At 41.6% G+C, this 22194-nt stretch overlaps 1 protein-coding gene across 2 annotated transcripts in view; it reads left to right on the plus strand.

Annotated features, from left to right (window-relative positions):
- NRDC (nardilysin convertase) overlaps positions 1-21382 on the plus strand; it is a 43089-nt gene extending 21707 nt beyond the window's left edge. For both annotated transcript variants that reach the window (XM_054037651.1, XM_054037652.1), the window contains exons 15-31: positions 1278-1382; positions 1637-1760; positions 2339-2425; positions 3063-3182; positions 4444-4495; positions 6490-6640; positions 8876-9003; positions 12714-12876; positions 14450-14481; positions 14830-14968; positions 15550-15597; positions 16210-16262; positions 17119-17202; positions 19430-19520; positions 19944-20060; positions 20485-20574; positions 21167-21382. In XM_054037651.1, coding sequence (XP_053893626.1) covers positions 1278-1382; positions 1637-1760; positions 2339-2425; positions 3063-3182; positions 4444-4495; positions 6490-6640; positions 8876-9003; positions 12714-12876; positions 14450-14481; positions 14830-14968; positions 15550-15597; positions 16210-16262; positions 17119-17202; positions 19430-19520; positions 19944-20060; positions 20485-20574; positions 21167-21364 — 1782 coding nt within the window. In that variant the 3' untranslated portion in view covers positions 21365-21382. The remainder of the gene's footprint in view (positions 1-1277; positions 1383-1636; positions 1761-2338; positions 2426-3062; positions 3183-4443; positions 4496-6489; positions 6641-8875; positions 9004-12713; positions 12877-14449; positions 14482-14829; positions 14969-15549; positions 15598-16209; positions 16263-17118; positions 17203-19429; positions 19521-19943; positions 20061-20484; positions 20575-21166) is intronic.
- The last annotated feature ends 812 nt before the right edge of the window (positions 21383-22194 follow it).

The following is a 22194-nucleotide window of genomic DNA, read 5'->3' on the forward strand; positions in this document are numbered from 1 at the left end:
ATACAGGAAAAGAAGGAAAAACACTTTAAAGCATTTGAAATGGAAAGTATTAAGGCTTTCATTTTAACAGTATCCATTATTCCCTTTCCCTTTAGCTAGAGTCTCTTACAGGAGAGATGCCTGTTTGACAGTATTTTCGATGGTATTAACTGTCTCTTTTGAGGAAAAGAGAAAAGGTTAGTTTAGATCAGTGGTTCTCAAACTTTTTCTATTGGCGACCCCTTTCACGCAGCAAGCCTCTTGAATGTGACCTCCCCCTAAAATTAAAAATGGGGGGTTTTAATTTAATTTAATGGGGGCTTGGGCTGTCAGCCCTATGCAGGGTTGACAGACAGCTCACAACCCCCACGTAGTAACGTCGCAACCCCCAGTTTGAGAACCCCTGGTTTAGATAGTTTGGAGCTGTTGTTGAAGTCCCAACTTTGCTTCCTTTAAGACAAAACAAGACACAAATTCCCACAAAGTGGGAGAGAAGTCTAGCAAAGATAACAGATGCGCCGTGGGTAACTTCAGAAAGTTAAGCGTTTCTGAATTGTGGATTGGAGTTAGGCTAAATAGCTGAACTCACAGCTTCTGAGTTCCTCTCAGGACTGGAGAGAAACTTGTTGTAGACTTCACTGCATCAATCATGTGCTAAAGACCTTGTCCCAGGTGTGATTACCAGGTGGTACAATTGGCATTTGTAAAAAAACAGGGACAGCTACTGTTTGTATATGCTAGTGGGTCTCAATCTGTTTACTATTGTGGGACGTGTATGTGGCCCACAGTGTGTTATCCAATACAACCTGTATGTCCCTGAAGATTTCACTTGGGCCGTGGCTCTGTGCTGATTGGGCTGCAAGGGCCCACGGGCCTCAGGTTGAGAACCACTGGTATATGCCTTGCATCAACATGATCCAGCCATTGGCATCATGCAATGCCTTTTTTTCCCCTAGTGTAGACAGACCCATAATTGTAGCCAGGATAATACAGTTATTTTTCTTGCTTTTGTAAAAGTACTATCAGATCTAACCTCTCTGCAGCTAGTCACAAGATAGGGAGAAAACCGAAACCTTTTCATTAGTGTTTCTTCTTAAGGATGAGCCCTCTAATGTTGCAGGGCTGGGGAGAAGTGGGTGTTTGAGTGCCATGAGTAAGGATTTGTTTATGAATTGCATTTAGGCTGAATAACCAGAACTAAAACTCAACAAGTGTAGCACACAATAAATTCTACTTAGCAAAAAAAAGTTAACATTTCAGATGTCTGATGTGTGAAACACCATTTTACTTGTTTACAGACTGATCCAGTTGATTATGTGGAAAGCCTTTGTGAAAATATGCAGCTGTTTCAGAAAGAGGACTTTTTGACAGGAGATCAGCTTTTGTTTGAATACAAACCTAATGTAAGTAGCACTGTAGCTCTGAACATGTATATTTGAAGTGTCCAAGTTTGGGAAATTCAGACATATTGGAATGGGTTTTTTAGATTACTTGCATCACTTCTGTAATGAAAAAAAATTTAGAAAGCAGATTGCTTGGTTAAGAGTAGATGTGTAATCTTTTTGTCTTCTGGATTTTCAGAGTAATTTTAAATTTTACAGCTTGACAGATGCAGCTAAAGTTGCATTTGAACTCGGATATTGGTTTATCTTTGTAGGTCATTGCTGATGCCCTTAACCAGCTCTGCCCTCAGAGAGCCAACCTGTTTCTGCTGTCTGCTGCCAATGAAGGAAAATGTCACCTGAAGGAGAGATGGTTTGGGACACAGTACAGTGAGGAAGGTAAAATGACCCTTTGAAGTGTCTGAGGTCACAGAGCCTATTAAACAGGGTGGCAATACAGCATGCAAGTACACAGGAGTGGGAGGATGATTTCTCAACTGTGATCTTGACTTTATTATGAGTCAGTAGACGCTTAGGTGCTTTGTCCCATTCTATAGCTACTCTTTTCTGTCTGTAGCACTGGCTGAGTCCCCTTCTCTATGCCTGATAGGCAGGTCCTTTTGTTACAGGGTCTTTTTTGGGAGGTGGAAAGTCATGGTGAGTCTTCCAGTTCCCCAAATCAGTACTGGATAGAGATTAAAACTTATATAATGAAGACTAAGGCAATATGTTTTTGGTAACGTGATGTTAATGCACACAGCTTTGTGTTTAAAGAATGACTGTTTATAAGTTTGCTTAAAGTGAGGTTTGAGCAGAGGCTTAAGTGGAGGCTGGGAAGGTGAGCCAAATGGCATCAGGAAAGGAGACCCAGTCTTTGTGCAGACAGGCATGGAGACAGACATCTAAAGGAAAGAATTATTATTTGAAGGGTCTGCAGCTAGATAGCTTATCTGCTTTTCATTTAATGTTTTTCACAGATATTGACAAATACTGGAGTGATTTATGGGCCAGTGACTTTCAGTTAAATGAGGACTTGCACCTACCTGAAGAAAATAAATATATAGGTGAGTGAGAGACTAGTATTTAGTGGACTCGGTCATTTTTCTCTTCCCTGACATTCCCTTTGAGGATAGGGGTTTTCCTAGGACATGGTCTGTTTTCCTTTTTTATGAATGTTTAGTTTTTACATAAACTGTTTCCACTGGAATAGATAGAAAATATGGAAACATTTGTTTCTGAATTTTTATTACAGACTTTTATAAGTTTAAATTTTTGGCCAAATTTGACCTGACAATGCCTCTTTAAAATACTCCTTAGTACAAAGACCAAGCAGAGCTGCCATGGTACACTCGTGAATCGCTTGCATATAGCTATAGACAGTGGTACCTGGATTACTGAGAGAGCAATGTTAGGTTATTCCCTGCTCTTCTGGGGGGAAAACACAGACCCTTAAATAGCATCTGGATCTGTTAAAAGAAGCAAAAAAACCAAAAAAACTTTTCTTGAACAGGCTCTAAAAGGCCTCCTCTCTTGACAGTGCAATGACCCATCCATACTTCACCAAAGGGAAGTGTGCAACTGAATGTACTATAGTGACATGAGAGAGGAGAGCAGCCTGCTTACAGTTTTGAAACCTGCACACTTGCGTTAATGGCTGTAGAATTGAGATACAGTAACCCACATATTCTGTTTCTACATTAGCCACTGACTTTGCTCTGAAAGCACCTGATTGCCCGGAGTCGGAATATCCTGTCAAAATACTAAGCACACAACAAGGCTGTCTGTGGTACAGGAAGGATGATAAATTCAAAATTCCCAAAGGTAATGCTGCTTAACTGATATATTACACACAATGTGCAAAGCAAAACTTTTCATGTGCAATAGTAGGCATCTAAAATAGTCCTAGAAATTTATTTAGAGTTCGGACTTGTAGCTTCATTTTAATCTGATTTCCAAACAGCACTGAGCATCACTCCAGTTGCCATTGCACTTATAAAACCCCCTTTTGTGTTTAGCTCTTTGTTTAGGTGGCTTCGGGTTGGAGCTTGGTGGTCAGATTTTTGGCTAGGGAGTTATAATCCTTCACTACATAGTTTTTTTTTTTTTTTTTTTTTTTTTTCCTAGCTAGTTGTTCAAAAATCTTGCTTCTGCTCCTCTTCCCTGCCATTCCTAGTTTCAGTTGGTGTTGCTGCCTGGGATTTAGAATGTGAAGTCTTGAGGACATCCATTCCTCATTTGGACTGTTGTTTCATTGGATTTTGCCTGACTATTGTTTATAAGCCTGCTTGAAGTGATGGTTAATAAATTCTAGGTGCCACTTGCTTGCATTTGGCTTAGTAATTGTGGTAGTCCCTAGAGGCCCTAATCAAAGTGACTGGGTTCCATTGTGCGAGGCACTACATGTACATATCCGCACAACCCAAAAAGAGCGTTCCAGCCCAAGAATTTACAGTTGAGGTAACTGATTCAAGTGTGGCTGAGGGAGTCAGAGCCAGCCCCAGCCCACCCTGTAAGGTAAGTGCCCTCCGCCGCCCCCCTCCCTCCCGGCCTCTGGGGTAGCAGCAGCACCCGGGGCTCTGGGAGCTATTTAAAGGGTCCGGGGCTCCCCTGCTTCTACTGCCCCGGCCCTGTAAATCGCTGCCGGAGCCCTGGAGTAGTGGGCGGGGCGGTAGAAGCAGCAGGAGCCCCAGACTTTTTAAATAGCCCCCAGAGCCCCGCAGCCCAACCCCAGGGCTCCAGCAGTGGGGCTCTGGTGGCAATTTAAAGGGCCTGGGGCTCCAGCCCCTGCTGGGAGCCCCAGGCCCTTTAAATTGCCCCCTGGGGAAGCCGGGCCGCCCCGTACCGGGTTGTACCGGCTTACTTTCACCTCTGTTTAAAGGGTAAGTGGGGACGGAAGGGAACTACTTTGGTGATTCAATACAGATAAAAACGTTGTCTCAGCTGAACAAGCATTTACACATGGGGTTCAAATAAAATCACTGACAGGAAACAGCAAATGGGGTGAAGGAAAAAACAGTTAATGGTTAAAGCTGCATGTGTTTCTGTAGTTGCTCATTTATGGTTTTTTTTTTTTTTTTTCCAGCTTATATACGTTTCCATCTGATATCTCCACTGATACAGCAGTCTGCAGAGAAGTAAGAATTACCTTTCTCATGCTTATTTTGCAGAGCAGTAAAAATTCCTATACAGGGTTAAAAACAACCTCCCCCCACCCCCAATTAACTTGAAGATAGAACATAATTGGGTTTCCTCTTTCACGTTCTTTACAGTTCAGTAGTTTTGGGGGAAGGGGAGAAGTGTTTGTGTAGGAGAAGGGAAGTGTGTAAGACTTTTGGTACAGTTTTCCCATGGTGAAGGGCAGGCAAAATGAAAGTGACACAATAGTACAGTAACTCCTCGCTTAACATTGTAGTGCTGTTCCTGAAAAATGGTACTTTAAGCGAAACAATGTTAAGCGAATCCGATTTCCCCATAAGAATTAATGTAAATGGGGGTTAGGTTCCAGGGAAACTTTTATTGCCAGATAAAAGACTATATATTTTTTATACACACAGTAAAAGTTTTAAACAAACAGTTTAAATGATGCTTGTGAAGCTGGTTGAGGTGGTGAAGTTAGAGGGTGGGATATTTCCCAGGGAATGCCTTACTGCTAAATGATGAGCTAGCACTTGGCTGGGCCCTCAAGGGTTAACACACTGATAATGTAGCCTCACACTACAGGGCAGCAGGAATGGAGGGAGGAGAGACAGAGACACTGTCTGTCTGTCTGTCTGTCCCCACCCTCCCGCTCTATGGAGATGGGTTAAAGGAGCGGGGAGAGAGAGACATGCACATGGCAGTGGGGGGAGGGACAGCGGAACTGTCTGGCAATTGATTGCCTCCTGGGCAGTTGCTGCACAGGGAACTTAGGGGGGCTATCGGTCCACCCTGGTTCCAAGCCCCCACCAGCTAGCTCCAACGGGCTGCTCTTTTTGCGAGCAGTGGACAAAGCAGGCGGCTGCCAAACAACGTTATAAGGGAGCATTGCACAACTTTAAATGAGCATGTTCTCTAATTGATCAGCAATGTAACAACAAAACACTGTTAACCAGGATGACTTAAGTGAGGAGTTACTGTAGCAGTGCATCTGCTAGAACAGAATGTTTCTGCAAAGGCCTTGTGCTGAAAAGAGTTGCCTGTTGTAGACACTATAGCCAACAACTTGGGGAAAAGTGTGTAGGTGAGGGGGAAAGCAATTGAGAGCACCAGTTGGAGAGCTATAATATGTGAACACATTACAGAGACTTTGGATTACAATTCAGCATATGCACCTCGTCCTCCCATTCATGGCACCCCGACTAGCCCCGAGGTCTATCGGTTGTAACAAACAGTATAGTGACTTTATCATAAGACCACTAAGGAGCTGCAAGGGGGGAGTGGGTTTTTTTTTATATTTTTGTAAAACTATTTTTCTGCAGGACTTACTAGGGAAAATACTGGTCTGAACGTTTAACCAGAAGCAGTTGGTTCTAATTCTCTGTGGCACTTAGAATTTTTAACTGGCTTAAAAGGACTTAAAGTAATAAGATCTTTTTATACCTATTAAATCCTAATCATAGCAACTTCCACTTCAAATAAAGCTGTCTCTCTCAAATTCCTTGAGCATATTTTCTATGTTAACACCCCAATATTCAACAAACGCACTTTACTATTAGCTGATGTTGCTTGAAATATACATTCTTTATTCTAGTTGGATTTTAAACCACATATAGCAGAGGAACAGGGTTGCTTGTGTACTATCCTGATGTGCCTTGTAAAGTGAATAACTTCTCCTTTCTCATCTGATGCAAAAGTATTTTAATTAATGCCAAAATGACCTCTAGATAGCCCTGGTTTTTTTGAATAGAGAGAGAGAGATTCACAGCCCTGTGTTTGTAGACTTCTACGTTACCCAGGACTAAATTTCTTGCAGAATACAAGTCCGTTTTTTAAATTGGGTTTTGTGATTTAAGTCTTAAATATCTTTAGCTACTTAGTGAAATAATTATTTAGGACACTTCGGCATTTACCCTCAGACCCACTGACTTCATGGTGGTTTGTGTTTTTCTCTTCCTTTTTGGTTCCCACTTTTACCCCTTTCTCCATGCAGTGTGGTGCTTTTTGATACTTTTGTAAACATCCTCACCCACAACCTTGCTGAACCAGCATACGAAGCTGATGTTGCTCAACTGGAATACAAACTGGTAGCTGGGGAGCATGGTTTGGTCATTCGAGTGAAAGGATTCAATCATAAACTACCAGTGAGTACTAGCAGTATTTTTTCCTCTACTATGAGTCAACCAGCAATTTGCTGGTTATCATTTTCTAAATTATTCACACCTCTGTCCTTAAATATTGGTGTCTATTAGTGGCCTTGCAACCCATTAATGGGTTTGTATACAGTGTTTAAAAAAAAAAAAAAAAAGTCTTCCTGCTGAGATGCTCATAAATCTGCAAGAGCAGAGAGAGAGTGTGTAAGTTTCCAGGTCAGCAGGAAGGCATAGTGACAGGGATTGATGCTGGTGGGAGTGCAGTGGGGAATCATGCCCAGCATGAAATGCAGGAAATGTTCAAGAAAGCTAGGTGTGGAACAGTGTTCCAGAGTTGATCAGACGAATTCAGTCTGGCCATCTTCAGGGGAAACTGCAAAATACATTCCTATTTGATTGTCATTCTAGTTCTGGAGGAAGAAACTTTCTCAATCAACTGACTCCTCTTATTCCTCCTCCCAAAACTAAAAAAAACACCATAAAATGCCCGATCCCGAACAAAGCTTTTGATAAAAGGAGAAGAGCTAGAGACTTGTGAAGTCGAGTAGGGACTTTGATATTGTTGGTGTATTTTATGTAGAAGGCACTCAGATATTATGGTGATGGGTAGCAATACAATAACCTAACACAGATCTATCTCTGTTAACACTCTGCCTTTCGTCCTCTCTCTCCACCCAAAATGACTATTTTTAGTAAGGAAGTTTTCCTGGTCTCACATGTTCAACTGTATTTCCTGTGTCTCAAATGACCTCATATAGTAATCTTGTTGGGATATTTTCACTGAGAAACGCCCAGCACTATTCAGTTGTGGAAATATTGAAGCAGCTGCAGGTATTTCTAAATAAACTTTTGAACATTGCTTTCCAATATGCACTTCGCTTAGCAGTAGATAAAGTTACTCTGAGACTTCCACTATAAAATACAGTTTTCATGTGCTTGGAACAGTTTTCAAAACCTCTCCTTTTGGGCAGCAGCTTTCCATGCTTTTGTGGATTTATTTAAAGTGACAAAAAATTGGTATATGGGGGCAGTGGGAGGGTTAGGCAGAGGACAATGCAGAAAAACAATCTTTTTTTTTTTCCTGTTTGAATTACTATTTACATTTTTGCTTATCTGTAAGCCAGAAATAGTTGAACAAAACAGACTTGCATGCATACTGGCTCATTGTCTGTGAGAATAGTATTCTAGATACATTTGCAGCAGAAGGTGGAATTAAGATAAAACTAAGCAATTACAAACCACTTCTGGGCATGCTTGGTTGGGATCTGATTTTATTAGAGGTTAACAAATTCTTACCCCACACCGCCCTCCTTCCCCCCTGCTGGCTTACTTAGGACATGGCAGCCTCAAATGGAGGCTGATGAGGGAGAGTAAGGGCTTATCTGCACTACCACTATTACTGGGTCAGGGGACTTGGTTACAACACTGTTAAAACTTGTAGGTTAGACTTAACAAGGTGAAAGTCTTGGACAGTTCAAATTGGACCTGGGTCCTTTGACTTGATTACAGTTGTATATATGGGGCCAAAGTGTGTCCTTTGAAATATACACAGTAAAATCTTCAACATGAAGAAGGAAAACCATGGGTGTGGAGAGAATTAAGGCTCTGATCTGTACTGCGTTCTGCATTTTTTTCACACATTCTCAGCTTCTGTTAATATACATAAGTTTTAAAATGCTCTCTCCTCTTCCCCCTCCTCCCCCCGCCGCCATTGAGGAGATACAGTGGTCAAAATAAACAAATGTTCTGCTTTATTAAAGGAGGCCTGCAAAGGAGGGTTAATAGATTTGTGCATGCAACAGGATTTGTTTGTGCTTGTCCTTTATTTTAGAAATATCAGGAATACAGTCTTGTCCTCCCTGTATTTGGGGGACTCCTGGGGGATCAGAGAACTGGAATGGGGGCTTTTGCAACCCTCCGTTGAAGGGGCATGGTTGTTGAATCTTTCACAAGGAGAGATTTTTTTCCAAATGTTTAAAATGCCTAATAATCAAAACAGACCCTGGAGATTTAAACAGTCTGACTGAATACCCTTTCCCTTCTGACTTGCTCAGGTATTTTGTGACGTCCTCCTACTAATTCTCTAGTTGTCCAAAAAATAGAGAAGGTTCTGACTTTCTAATATAGAAAAAAATGTCTAGAATTCACATTCATCCTCTTTGGCAAATAATGTTCTCCTATTTGGTAAAAATAGCTTAGAAAACAACATTTTATTTTTCTTTCCAGCTGCTGTTTCAGCTCATCATTGACCACCTGTCTGACTTCAGTTTTACTCCAGCGGTTTTTGAGATGATAACAGAGCAGCTAAAAAAGACCTATTTTAACATTCTCATCAAACCAGAGACCCTGGCCAAGTGAGTGTCTCTGGGAGATTAAATGTGGATGGGCTTTCTCTGGTTTAGGTGGAGGTATAGGTAAAGTGGAGTTTTCTCTGCTTTAATTATGTTATCATGCGGCTGCAGGAGTTCCCTGTTACAAGGATAAATTACTGTGCAGTATTCTGTATAGTCAGTGAATGAAATGAATCTTGGCATCCTCAAGAATAGAGCACAGAACTTAAATGGTAACTTTCTGCTTTATAAGTGCTGGTGCAGCTGATTACATAACAAAGCAGAGGTATTTTTTTTCATTCATATAAGGGAGTGTGTATTGAGTAAATTACAAACCAACAAAAATCAGCATTAAACTCTTGTCATGCTATCTAATAATCAAGAGAGGATGCCTTGAGTGGAGGAGAGATGTAATTTGAGACCAGTAGAATCAGGCCAATCAGAGCTAATTTTACATACTGATATTAAAGGAAGTTGCAAATCTATTTCACAGTGGTGAGAGGGGTTTGTAAAAAGCCTCAGCTGACAAGAGTAGAAGTTAAAAAGAATTCTTCATAAAGCTCATGGATTAATCTGACACCATTTTTATAAAAAGGCACATTTAATACACTTGTACAGGTATATGCCTGACATAATTTGAATTAAGAATGGGGGGAGAGGGGGTTAAATCTCTGATTTTAGTCTCCCCCAAACAAAATAATTTCTGATTTTCTGAAAGCTGCAGTGAAGACCAGTTTGGATTCGCTAAAGTGTTTTTGTCTGCTCATAATAACCAATATAGTTGTTATCCTTTAAGATGAGACAGAAGTGAGTAGGAAAATACCCATCTCAGAAAGAAGGTACAGTTATTGTCTGACATTACCTTAGAGACCACAGTTTACTGTATGTTAATTTTACTTGGCAAGCGAGAAACATAACTGTTAACTGGGAATCATGTTTAATGTCTAAAACTGCCTCTAAAATCATATAAGCCTTGTACCTCCTATTCCAAAACACAAATGATGCACTTTGTAGAGACAAAACTCATCCCATTCTTGGGGTTTGGCTTTATTAGTTAAAGGAATTAGTAATAAGATTGCTCAGTCCATGCCCTCAGTCTGCTCTCGGACCGAAGAACCCTGTGTCAGTACAGCTCACTGCAGAAGCCTGCCTCTTCCCTCTCCTTCCAGCTTGATATTGCTGGCTGATGGAAGGGGGGGCAGGGCTGGCTTCAGCCCTTTTTGGCAGGACCCTGTAATAACCGTCTTGTCCTGATTCAGTGTGAGGCTTGCCAGCCCCAGCACATTGGATGCTCTTTAATAAATGAAGATGTTTCTTTATTGATATTTTTTTCATACAGCTAATTTTATGGTGTAACATAACTATCACCGGCTAAAGCCTGAGCCCGGCAGGCTACACAGCAATGAAACAGTCGTGTAGCCTGATCCCTTTGAGCCCAAGTTGGCTGGCACAGGCCAGCTGCGAGTATCTACTTGCTGTGTAGACATACCTAGCTTGTCACCGCTAAATACAAGGTCTAACCGATAGTTTAGCATAAGTAGTTGGCACATATTCTAAGGGACCATTTAAGCTGAAGTGGGCTGTTAACACTCCTATAGTCATAGGACAAAAATGGGGGGGAAGTTAGTGGGTTACAGATTGTTAAGCCATAAATCCAGTGTCTTTATTAAGACCATGGTTTTTAATGTCTAGCAAAATTATGAATTTAAGTTCCCAGGCTTGTCTTTTGAAAGTGTTGTGCAGGTTTTCTTCGAGGATGAGAACTGATAGGTTAGAAATAGAATCATTGCTTTGTGAAAAGAGTCTTATCATTTTCCTATGTGAATTCATTTGAGAGCATAGTGATTTGTCTGGTTTCACCCACATAGTTGTTGGGGGCATTTACTGCACTGGATGATGTATGCCACATGTTGTGATAACACGCGTGTAAGATGGGACCCATGGATCTTTAAAGGTGTGTTGTGGGGAGTGTTGATCATTGTTGCAGTGGAGATATGTCTGCAGGGTTTGCATCTGTTCTGGCAGCGTCTGATGCTGCTTTGATTTGGTGTGTCCTGGTCCATGGGGAACTTACTTCTGATGAGGTGTTTCGGGGGGGGGGGGGGGGGGGAGGGAGGTGAGGTTTGAAGGCAAAAGAGGGGGTTCAGGAAAGATTTGTTTCAGGATGGGGTCCCCATCAGATGTGGTTGTAGTTGTTTGATACCCCATATGAGTCCCAGTTTGGGGTGGTAGGTGACAACTCAGGGTGTGAGGTCAAAGGAGATTCAATTTCTGTATTTAAGAGGGTTCTCGGGTATTTGGGTGGCTCGTTCCATGATGCAGTCTGTTTCTCGGGGGGAATGTCCTAGTTTAATGAAGGCAGTTTTAAGTTTAAGGCAGCAGTTCTCAAATTATGGGTCGGGACCCCAAAGTGGATCACGACCCTATTTTAATGGGGTTACAAAGGCTGACATTAGACTTTCTGGGGCCGAGGGCTAAAGCTGAAGCCTGAATGTTTTAGCCCTGGTGTCAGAGTTCACGCTTTGGCCCTGGGGGGCGGGGCTCAGGCAGACTTGGGCTTTGGTCCCCCTTTTCTGGGGTCATGGAGTAATTTTTGTTGTCAGAAGGGGGTTGCAGTGCAATGAAGTTTGAGAATCCCTGCATTAAGGTGTATATCCCGGATTTTCTCCTTGGAGCATATTCTGGGGTATCTCAGTGCCTGGCTGTATATAACAGACTTCTTGATGTGTTTGGGGTGGTAACTGAATCTGTGAAGGTAGGTGTGGTGATTTGTGGGTTTCTTGTAAATTGTCTCTAGGATTCCATTGTTGAAGCTGATCCAGATATCCAGGAAGTTGATGCTAGTGTGGGAGTGTTCCAGAGAGAGTTTAATGGACGGATGGTGGTGGTTGAAGTGGTGGTGTAAATTTGTGAGGGAGTTTGTTGTCTGTGTGGAGAACGAAATTTCATTGTGTATCTCAGGTGTATCATTGGTTTTGTGGGTTGTCCCCAAAAATTTTTCAATCTATAACCCACTTTTGGTCCTATGACTACAGGGGTGTTAACTGGCCACTTGACCTTGAATGTTCCCTTAGAATACATGTTAACTTCTTATGCTAAACTATCTGTTAGACCTTGTATGAAGCTGTGACACTCTGAGTACCTTTCTCAGACCTGAGGAAGAGCTCTGTAGCTTGAAGGCTTTTCTCTCTCTCTGTTGGTCCAATAAAAGATATTACCTCACCCACCATGTCTCTCTAATATCCTGGGACTGACACTAAGACAACAACAACACTCCATACTACTTTTATTTAATAGCCTATATTACCACATGCAGCTCTGCTTCTGACAGATCATGTTGTGAACCACTTAGAGCTGTTCGAGTAATATGTTAAAACTCCTGCAGTGGGAAAAAAACAGACCTATATCAGTGACCTAGAGAAGAAAGGGTAGTCTGCACATCACAACACATCTCAACGAATGCTGTTTAAAGAGGTTATTGTGGGAAGCAGGCTTTAAATCTTTTCCCCAAGGACAGCCCAAAGCAGTTGGGCTGCAGAGATCCCAGGTTACCTGAGGCATTTTGGAGCTGAAGCAGGGCTGAAGTCCCAGGGCAAACTGATCAGTACTTGATATTTCTAGTTAGGATTAGCTGAAATTTTGCTTGTCACAGATCTTGGGTTTAAGAAGTTAAGGGTTCTACATCACTAGTGGGTAACGTATTTTGAATTAAATAACTTTTTCTCTTGTTACAGAAATGTGCGTCTTTTAATTTTGGAGCATGGCAGATGGTCTATGATAGATAAATATGAGACATTAATGAAGGGCCTTTCCATCGAGTCTCTCTCATCCTTTGTTAAGGCTTTCAAATCTCAGCTCTATGTGGAGGGTCTTGTACAAGGAAACTTCACAAGCAGAGTGAGTACCAACTTCCACAGCTGAAGCATAAATTCTTGAATTTAGAAAGTGATTAAACACGTTTGGCACAGCCCCTGTTTCACCAGCCTATGGCTTTGTCTGTACTGGCAGTTTTGGGGATCTCTCACATAGGTGCAGCTTCCCTGTTAACACCATAGGACAGCTAATGTAGAACTGGCCACTGGTGATTTTATCCCTGTGTTGTCTAAACGAACTTAGTCGTTTTTTAAACTCCAGGTATCGATGACATGGTGATTTAAACACTTCAGTGCTGGTGCACCTGTGGAAAAGTTCCCTAAAGCGGTCAGTGCAGATACAGCCTGTGTGTGGCAGGATGTCATACTGTCTCTCTAGGGCCCAATATTACTATTGTTACTGTCTCACAACTGCTATTGAACTCCAGTGAGGACTGTCTGATCCAGCCATAGGCCTGACCTAGTCTAATGGGCTTTTTAAAACTTGGATACAGTGGGGTTTGTCCCCATCCATGCAGTGTCACAAATGGGTGGCCACTGAGGAACAAATTTGCAGTCTTCACTTTGTACCCATCAGTTTTTCCTTAGTCTGTCGAGCCTTTTTGGAAATTCACTAGTGTATTGGTGGGGATGGGGATCCTTGTAAGGATAAACATAGCCATGTGGGCTGATGGACTGTAGGGGAAGCTGAGGTTTAACTATGGTTCTTACATTGCGAACAGACACTGCCTATTTTGCGCTAAGTATAGTTTGTGCTGTAGTTTGAGTTTAATAACTTTTAGGACCTTGGATGCCCTGCAGTCACACAGTAAGCCGTGGTCTACGCTGGTGTGTGGGGGGGGGGATTAATCTAAATTATGCAACTTCAGTTAGGCGAATAACGTAGCTGAAGTCGACATGCTTAGATCGAGTTACCGTGGTGTCTTCGCCGTGGTGATTTGACTGCAGCCGCTCCCCTGTTGACTCTGCTTGCGCCTCTCGCGGTGCTGGAGTACAGGAGTCGATGGGAGAGGGCTCGGGGGTCGATTTATCGCGTCTAGACTAGACGCAATAAATCGATCCCTGCTGGATCGATCGCTGCCCACCGATCTGGCGGGTAGTGTAGACATACCCTGAGGTCCTGCAGCACTTATCATAAGCTCTGCTGTTTCTCTCGTTTGCTGGCATTGCCTCAGCAGGTGCCCAAGCTGCTCCTACATAGCATTCCCACTTACCTAGTACTACTTTTGTGCACATCCATGGCTGTGAACATCTGTTAGCAGATTCTCTTAAGACATTTCTCACATTTAGTTTCCTCTTTCTTGGCTTCCACATTGCCCTGAGAGGCTACAAACTTCCAAGGAAGAGACTGGATTGGAGATGTCTGTTTTCTTCCACAACATAACATAGATCACATTGTACTGTCACATTGTAGGGGAGGAAGTGACTTGTGCTGTGTTTAACCTCTGGCCAAAATGCTGTAATGTGTGGCAAGGCTGGGGGGATTGGACAGTTCTGTGTTTGCTGGTTCCTTTCTGGATGGCTGTAGTATATATTGGGGCTGATACCTAAAGGGCTAATAACTCCATTCTCCAGAGTAAAACTGTTTTATCTTTTAGGAATCAAAGGATTTTCTGAATTATGTTGTTCAGTGAGTATTTCTCTGTGACTCTCTCACCTTTTACAAGTGGGAGCTATAAGTATATTCCAAAACTATGAACCTTGGTTAACTTTTGGTGGGGCTGGGAAAGAATGTTGGAAACAGTTGGAATTTCCTTTTTTCAGAAAAATTTAACTGTATTGTCACTATTTTCCAGAAATCTGGTTTTGATCAGTTTTGATGGCAGTTAAAGTAAGAGGTGGTTACAATTTGTGGGCGCGGGAGGGGATTGATGCTAATTAGACTTGAGGCATCTGGAATATGAACATTGGTTCTTTGTTTTGGTTCAAGGAATGGGAAGGTGAGTATTTGACGCTTTGTTGTTTGGACTCTCTTTAGAAAGTTGCAGTTCTTTCCCCTACCGCACCCATGTCCTGTTCAATTTCGGGTGGTAGACCTGCCAAACACACACCTACTCTGCAAGGTGAAAGCTCTTAACAAAGGTGATGCCAACTCTGAAGTGACAGTCTATTATCAGGTAATGTGTTAAGCATTTGAGTATACTCATTTATTTTCCTTGCGGTGACTGCTGCTACTTGTTATGCTGATGGCTTTCCTAATCCAGACTGTTACCCAACCATTATTTTCTAGAATATATTCTGAATTCTAGCGAGCCCATAAACAGAATCCCCATGAGCAAGACCCAAGTTACTAAAACCTTCTTAATGAAGTTATAGTCTGTATTCTTTTGAGAGAGTTCTAGATTTATTATGCCTTGTGCAGGCATATTCCATGCTCTTCCATCTTGATATTGCCTTCCTCCCCGATTGTGCCTGCTGCTGCCTGCCTGCTCTTTGATTACCTTGAAATTGCCTTTTCACCCACAGAGTGATCATTGTCCCATGAACAGACCCTTGTCTTTCGCTCGGGGGCTGTTTTGAGCACACATCAGAGGCCATAAAGTCTGATTTCTTTTTGTTGCAAATTGCAATGTATGCTTAGTGCTGAAATCCATCCTGAATCGTTTTTTCTCTTAACAAGGCCATTCTAGTGACCCATAGCTCTTCTCTTTCCATGAGAAATTCCTAAAGTGTTTTCAATTAATGTTTTTTCTTTTAGTCTGGGGCTAGGAGTTTAAGAGAATACACCCTTATGGAGCTGCTTGTGGTAAGTTTTTGCTCCTTTCCTAACACATCTTGAGTGCTTATTAACATGCACCCCGAGAGTGACACTTCTGTCCTGTCCCTGACATTGTTTTGCTGTCAAGACAATGCTACAGATGAAAATGAAAGCCTTTTAGTTCCTTGGGGGGGGGGGGGGGGGGGAGAGTGTGTGTTTAACTGATACCAGGACAACCCAAATGAGCCATTTCATTCCTTTCTGGGATGTGAGGGAAATTGAGGCTTTAGGGCTTGTCTTCAGATTACAGTACAGCAGTGGAACAGCTGTAGCATTTTAGTGAAAATGCAACTATGCCAATGGGAGATCATCATCTTCTGTCAGCGTAGTTAATCCACCTCCGCAAAAGACGGTAGCTATGTTGACAGAAGAAGCAGTCCAGTTGACGTAGTCCTGTCTATACTGGAGTTAGATCAATATCACTACATTGCTCAGTGGTGTGGATATTCAGTTGTACCAATATAAGTTTGTAGTGTAGACCTGGCCTTAGTGTCTTTCCACTGTTTCTTGTTTTGATCTTTGATCATGCTTTTGTACCAAGCTAAACCAAAGCTGCTGTAAGTAGCAATCCCTTCTGACTGAACTCATGCCGTATTTCAGATGCACATGGAGGAGCCTTGCTTTGACTTCCTGCGAACCAAGCAAACCCTTGGGTAAGTTCACTGCATTGGGGTACTGCTCCTGTTCAGCTTCTTTATCGTACCCGAGTCCCATGTGTACTAAGAAACTCCATACTGCATAGTGTGGCTGAAAGTACAGTGTAACATACCACGACCAAAACCAGCAGCGTTTAACACCATCTTTAACTTAATTGCTTTGGTGCCCTTTGAAAAATGGCAAGGTTATGCCCAGTAAAGCTGCTGTCAAGTTACTGGCCAAAAAAAAAAGTTTGCAGTCAGCAAGGTCTTGTCATCCAGGTTAGAGTCCATAACCAGAAGTTAATGTAATTTGTCTAAACAGAAGACTTTCCCTTTAGCTTGATCAACATTGACTTGGACCGTGGAGCTAGACTTCCTCAAAAATAACTTCCCCTTACTCTCTCCCAAGTAGCCACTACTATAGCTTTCCCACAGCATTTATGCAGGGGGTCTGCTGAGCTAGAATTAACTCCTGTCACAACTGCAGATGCATCCCCCTCTGTTTAGGCCCTTTTGTGTGAACTAAGAGACTCCATTAACTGCACAGTACCGGTTTTATGGGGGTTCTTGCACATTCACAGATCTGGGTTCTTGCACATTCACAGATCTGGCTTGTAGGATTTCTCAGTACATGAGTACTCTGCTAAGCATCTTACAAAGCCCAAAAAAGGATTTGCTGAACAAGAAAAAGCCCAGACCACTTGATGCAAGAGATTTGATTTGTTATTCCAGAGTGAATCTTTTGCATTGGTAGACGCCTCTTTGCTTATACCTTATGTCCAAGTATTGACAATATTCTGATTTCATAGTTATGGATGGTAAATGTAAAATGGCTTGTACTAGTGGAATGACTTTCTCCTTTTGGTTTAAGCTACCATGTGTACCCTACCTGTAGAAATACATCTGGGATCCTCGGGTTCTCTGTTACTGTAGCAACACAAGCAACAAAGTACAAGTAAGTCTCTTACTGATTTAAGAGGGGACTGCATGTTAATGATTCCATCTTGGGGCCCTTTGAATTCTGTGGTTCTTCACAGCTAATCTCTGCAGATTTGGGGTGAAGTAATAGTTGCTTACAACCATGCAAGCGCACAGCCAAATGGGCCATCAAGGTCTCCTGAAGGTCAACAGAGCACAACTAGAAGCTGGTACACGGACAATGTTCAAAGCTAGGGGTGATCTGAGAGCATCCCAGATGGACTCAACAATTATGGTGGAATAGGTGCTCTTTCCTAAACTCAGAAGTTGGACCGAGTCTGATTCAGCATATAGGGCTTTATATAACACACACAGTATTTTGAAATGCACCCAAAAACTAATTGGAAGCTAATGGAGTTACAGGTTAATGTGCTCCTCCAGACAGGAAACCTAGCTTAGCAAGTGGGGTCACTGCACGCTGCCCTGTAGTCAAAGCTTTCAGGTGTAGCTCCAAACACACTGATGATCTAGATCCTCATTTAGCAAAGTAGTTAAGTATAGGGCATAACTTTAAGCATGTGCTTATATGTTCTGCTGAATTGAGACCATAAGCAGGAGCTGGTAAAGATACGGCATGGATAACTGGTGAGCTCACAACTCCTTGCTGGCAAAAGTGAAGCAGCACTCCAAATCAGAATTCAAACTAAGATGAAGGGAAGGATGTTAACACTGGTTTGATAGAACTATTGCTAGGAATAACAAACATGTCTCTATTTTTGATCCCTTCATTGTTCTTATGGATACTAATGTATGGGGGAAAGCTCTTGAAGAATTTAAATATTGCCACTGTTGAAAATAAGTGGAGGATTTATTTATGGTAATACAAGAAGTAAATAGGATGTGATGAAGAAATGGAAAGTGGTGAGATATGTGACTATGAAATAATACCCTAAGGAAGGTGGTGGAACCCCCATTGTGTGATTTATTTAAAACTAAGCTGTCCAAAGCACCGGAGAATGTGGGATAGGTTTGTCATGGAATTAATGGAAGTCTCAGAATCCCTGACCTTAGACATTCTCTGCTGCAGCCCCAGGGGCTGCAGGACTCTAGAGCTGGCAGTCAGTGGGGCCCTGGCAGGGCTCCAGCAATAGGCAACAGCCCCCTGCAAGGTTCCAGCAACTGCCAACCTTGCTGGGCTGGGGGAGGGAGAACAGGTCTCAGGTGAACAGTTGGGGTGTCCCATTTTCTCTTTGGGAAATATGATCACCCTGCAGCTTCCAGCTGCCATGAGCAGAGGGGGAACCCTACAGCTCCCTGCCACCAGGGAGCTGCAGCAGCAAAAGTCACAGACAAGACACAGCTTTGTGAATTTTTGTTTATTGCCTATTACCTGTCTGACTTTTACTAAAAATAACCTTGACAAAATCTTAACCTTAATGATAGGGAACACTCCTAGAGTAGCAGGGAGATGGACTGTGTATGGATTTAATATCTTTTTATCTCCTATTCTAAGAACAGTTGAATCAAGCTGAAAAAAGGTGTAGATGGTGTATTGAGTGTGTGCACTGACTTCTGACCTCGCAGCTAGAGCTACATTTAATCTGGCTTATGACAATAGGTAGCTTTCACTGAATAAAACAAATCTAGTTTGAACCATGATAGAGCTAATAGTCTATTCTTACGGAGCAGCTGTGCTCCGACAAAGAAATCTGAAAAATGATTGTTTCCTTTTGTGAGATTATTTTTCTGGTAACAACAATTTGGCCACAATATAGGGCAGCTGGATACATCCATGTTTAGAAACTGCCAGCCCTGGAGAGCTTTTTTTACAGGTTTTTGAGCTGGCCCAATAGGGTGAGAGGAGCTGCATATTAATATTCTGTCTCAATAGATAAACAGCTGGTAACAGTTGTCATTCTTCTCATCTGCTTCACTGTCCCCATCTGAAGTGGAACTATTTTTGGTAATACTGTGTCTGCCCTGACAGATGCTGAATCAAGCATTAATAATCTCTTGATATAGGAGTAGCATTGTCTTCCATGTTCTTTCCTAGCTATCTTTACCTTATTTCTCAAGGACTGGAAGAAAATGGAAATGTCTTCACATTGTGTATACCACAGCAAGGAGGGGGATGTTCTCTTCCACTAGGCCAAAGTGTACAATTCCTCAAGCAATGTTAGTTCCCAAATTCAAAACTGGTGACTTCCCCAACTTATTGGAATGCTATTTATTTTATTGTTTCTACCCATTCTTATTTTTTCCAGCTCTGAATTGGTTGACAAGAAGATAGAAGATTTTCTTTATTTCTTTGAAGAAAAAATCAAGCATTTAACTGAAGAAGCATTCAGCACACAGGTAAAGAGGACCAATCAACTACATAAGAATAACAATTAGTGAAGGAGTAGAGTCAAACAGAACATAGTCTGTTTGGAGAAAGTGGAAGTACGCAGCTACATTAATATCTGCTCCTGTCTGGTTTCCAGGAAGTGGCTGCAGTGTATAGTGGCATCCATCTGATTTAAATACGGGGCAGATTTTTCTCTTTTGTGAATTTTGACTCCCCTTTGTCAGAGCTCACTGTTTTCTGGAGGTGGCCTGGGGGGGGGGGGGGGGAGAAGACAGCCTCATACAATGGACTCTAGGGCTGTTTGTAATTCAATATTTAAAACAGCCCAGATCTAGACAGATGCATATTAGAATTTAATACATTCAATGTTGGCTTTGAAGTAGAATCCCAGCTCTTTCAAGAGAAATACTAAGTGGGGTTTTCTTATACAGGTCACAGCTCTAATAAAGCTTAAAGAGTGTGAAGATTCCCATCTTGGAGAAGAAGTGGATAGGAACTGGAATGAAGTGGTGACTCAGCAGTATTTGTTTGACAGGCTTGCCCGTGAGGTAAAATTTATTTACAATATGAACAAAGTTTCTTGAATAGAAGTTTTAACCTCTGCGTAGCAGGTGCAATAAATCACAAAATAGTACCAATTCAAACAAATGGTTGTTAGGTTGTATACACATAATAGCCACAGGGGGGCCCTAGAGTTTTACAAGCTGTGAAAGTATTGTGCTAAGAAGTGAGCTCCATGCAGAAATTAATGTTGACACTTAAAACAGATTATTGCAACAAACTTTATTTTCAGAGATTGTGGAAATTTACAGCAACTCCACTTAAACATCTGTTAGTGTTTCCACCACAAACTGTTGCTTTCAGGGCTTATAAATTTGGCTGCAAATAATTGCTGTTTAAATGTTGGGAATTAGAGTACTTTTGAGATAGTAGTGTTTAGCAGTTTGAAAAGTGTGCTCTTGTGGTTTTTAGATTGAAGCGCTGAAATCCCTTACGAAAGCAGACCTCGTGGACTGGTTCCAAGCTCATAGAGGCAGTGAGAGCAAAGTGCTCAGTGTGCATGTGAGTATGGGTGGATGCAGTTCTAGAGATTCTTAAATTAATGGAGATATCCTATCTCCTAGAACTGGAAGGGACCTTGCAAGGTCATTGAGTCCAGGCCCCTGCCTTCACTAGCAGGACTAAGTACTGATTTTGCCCCAGATCCCTAAGTGACCCCCTCAAGGATTGAACTCACAACCCTGGGTTTAGCAGGCCAATGTGGAAACCCGTGAGCTATCCCTACCCCCCAAAGTAAGATTCCTTCTGATCACTTACTCTTTTCCAGGCTCTATATTTAAATTTGTCTTGCACCATGTCTTGTTGTCATCTTTTTAGAAAGATTTACAAACACAACTACAGTCTAAAAATGGTATTAACTAGTTTAAATTCATGTAACTACCTTAAATGCATCTCAGGAGAGAATAATTCAGAATACAGTAATTTATGCTGAACACTGAGCTCTGAAAAGTGTAGGGGGAAAATTACTACTTATGTTTAATCTTCTACTAGCTTATCAAGCTAGTAGAAGAGAGAGTTTTTCAATTATTTTAAATGAATGGGTCTTGAAGCATTCATTTTCCTGTTTTCTTGACAATAAAATTTGGTTTTTCAGGTGGTTGGATTTGGAAAACACGAAGGGGACTCAGAAGTACCAGCTGTCTCTGATGAGCAGAACTCCTCATGTGGTGAAATACCTCAGCTCACTTTCTTACCTCCTTCCTCCTTGATGACTAACACCACTTCCATTAAGGACATTAAAGCTTATACATCAGCTCTGAATGTTCTCCCTTACCATAAAATATTAAAATAAATGTCATTTTGCCCTGCAGCAGTGTGTAATTTAAATTATTTAGTCTCACACTAATGTGCAAGATCATACCTTAATTTTAAAAGGTAAGGAATCTTACTCCTTACCCTCTTTTGAAAGCTGGAACAAAAATTTTTACAGCTGTTACAAGGAAAATATTCCTGATCTAAAACACTTGCCTATTCTTACATAGCCTTTCTAATAGAATAAAGGCAAGAGGGCTAAGAAGTTATTTGGTGTTATGTCCTCATAATTTACACAAAGCATTAGTTTAAAAGTTTACAGATGGTTCAGCATGAATGCTAAAGTGAACTGTGCAATAATTCCTGAAAGAATTGGTGAGTTTTCAGTAGATACCTATAATGCATACTCCTAACATATTTATTTTCTATCCAGGCCACTGTATATAAGACAGTCTTATCACCTTTTTTCAGATCTATTACTGCTGTGTGAAGTATTAATTTGTAAGTGGCCCATTCACTAATGTAGCTCAAATTGTAAACACAGGTATTTAAATTTCATCATTAGCATTAACTGAGTACTTGCTAATTTCCCCCCTTCTACTAAAGCATTAAATAGGGTTGTTGGTTATAGTCTGGCTGTGTGCTAATTTATCAATTGTAGGATTAACAGTTGTCTGGTCTAAATACCACTTTATCCTTAGCCCTAAGCTACTGCTAGACAGTAAAGTGAATTTTATTTATTGCTTGTAAAAATTCAGACTAATCAGTTGGAAATTATTGTTCTGGGGAAGACAAAGTAATCACTTGTTACCACCCCTGCAATGATGAGAGGGGAAGGAAAAGCATCTCCTTTCTCCACCAGAGGGATGT

Source organism: Malaclemys terrapin, chromosome 8 (assembly GCF_027887155.1).
Source record: "Malaclemys terrapin pileata isolate rMalTer1 chromosome 8, rMalTer1.hap1, whole genome shotgun sequence".
Classification (NCBI taxonomy): Eukaryota; Metazoa; Chordata; order Testudines; family Emydidae; genus Malaclemys; species Malaclemys terrapin.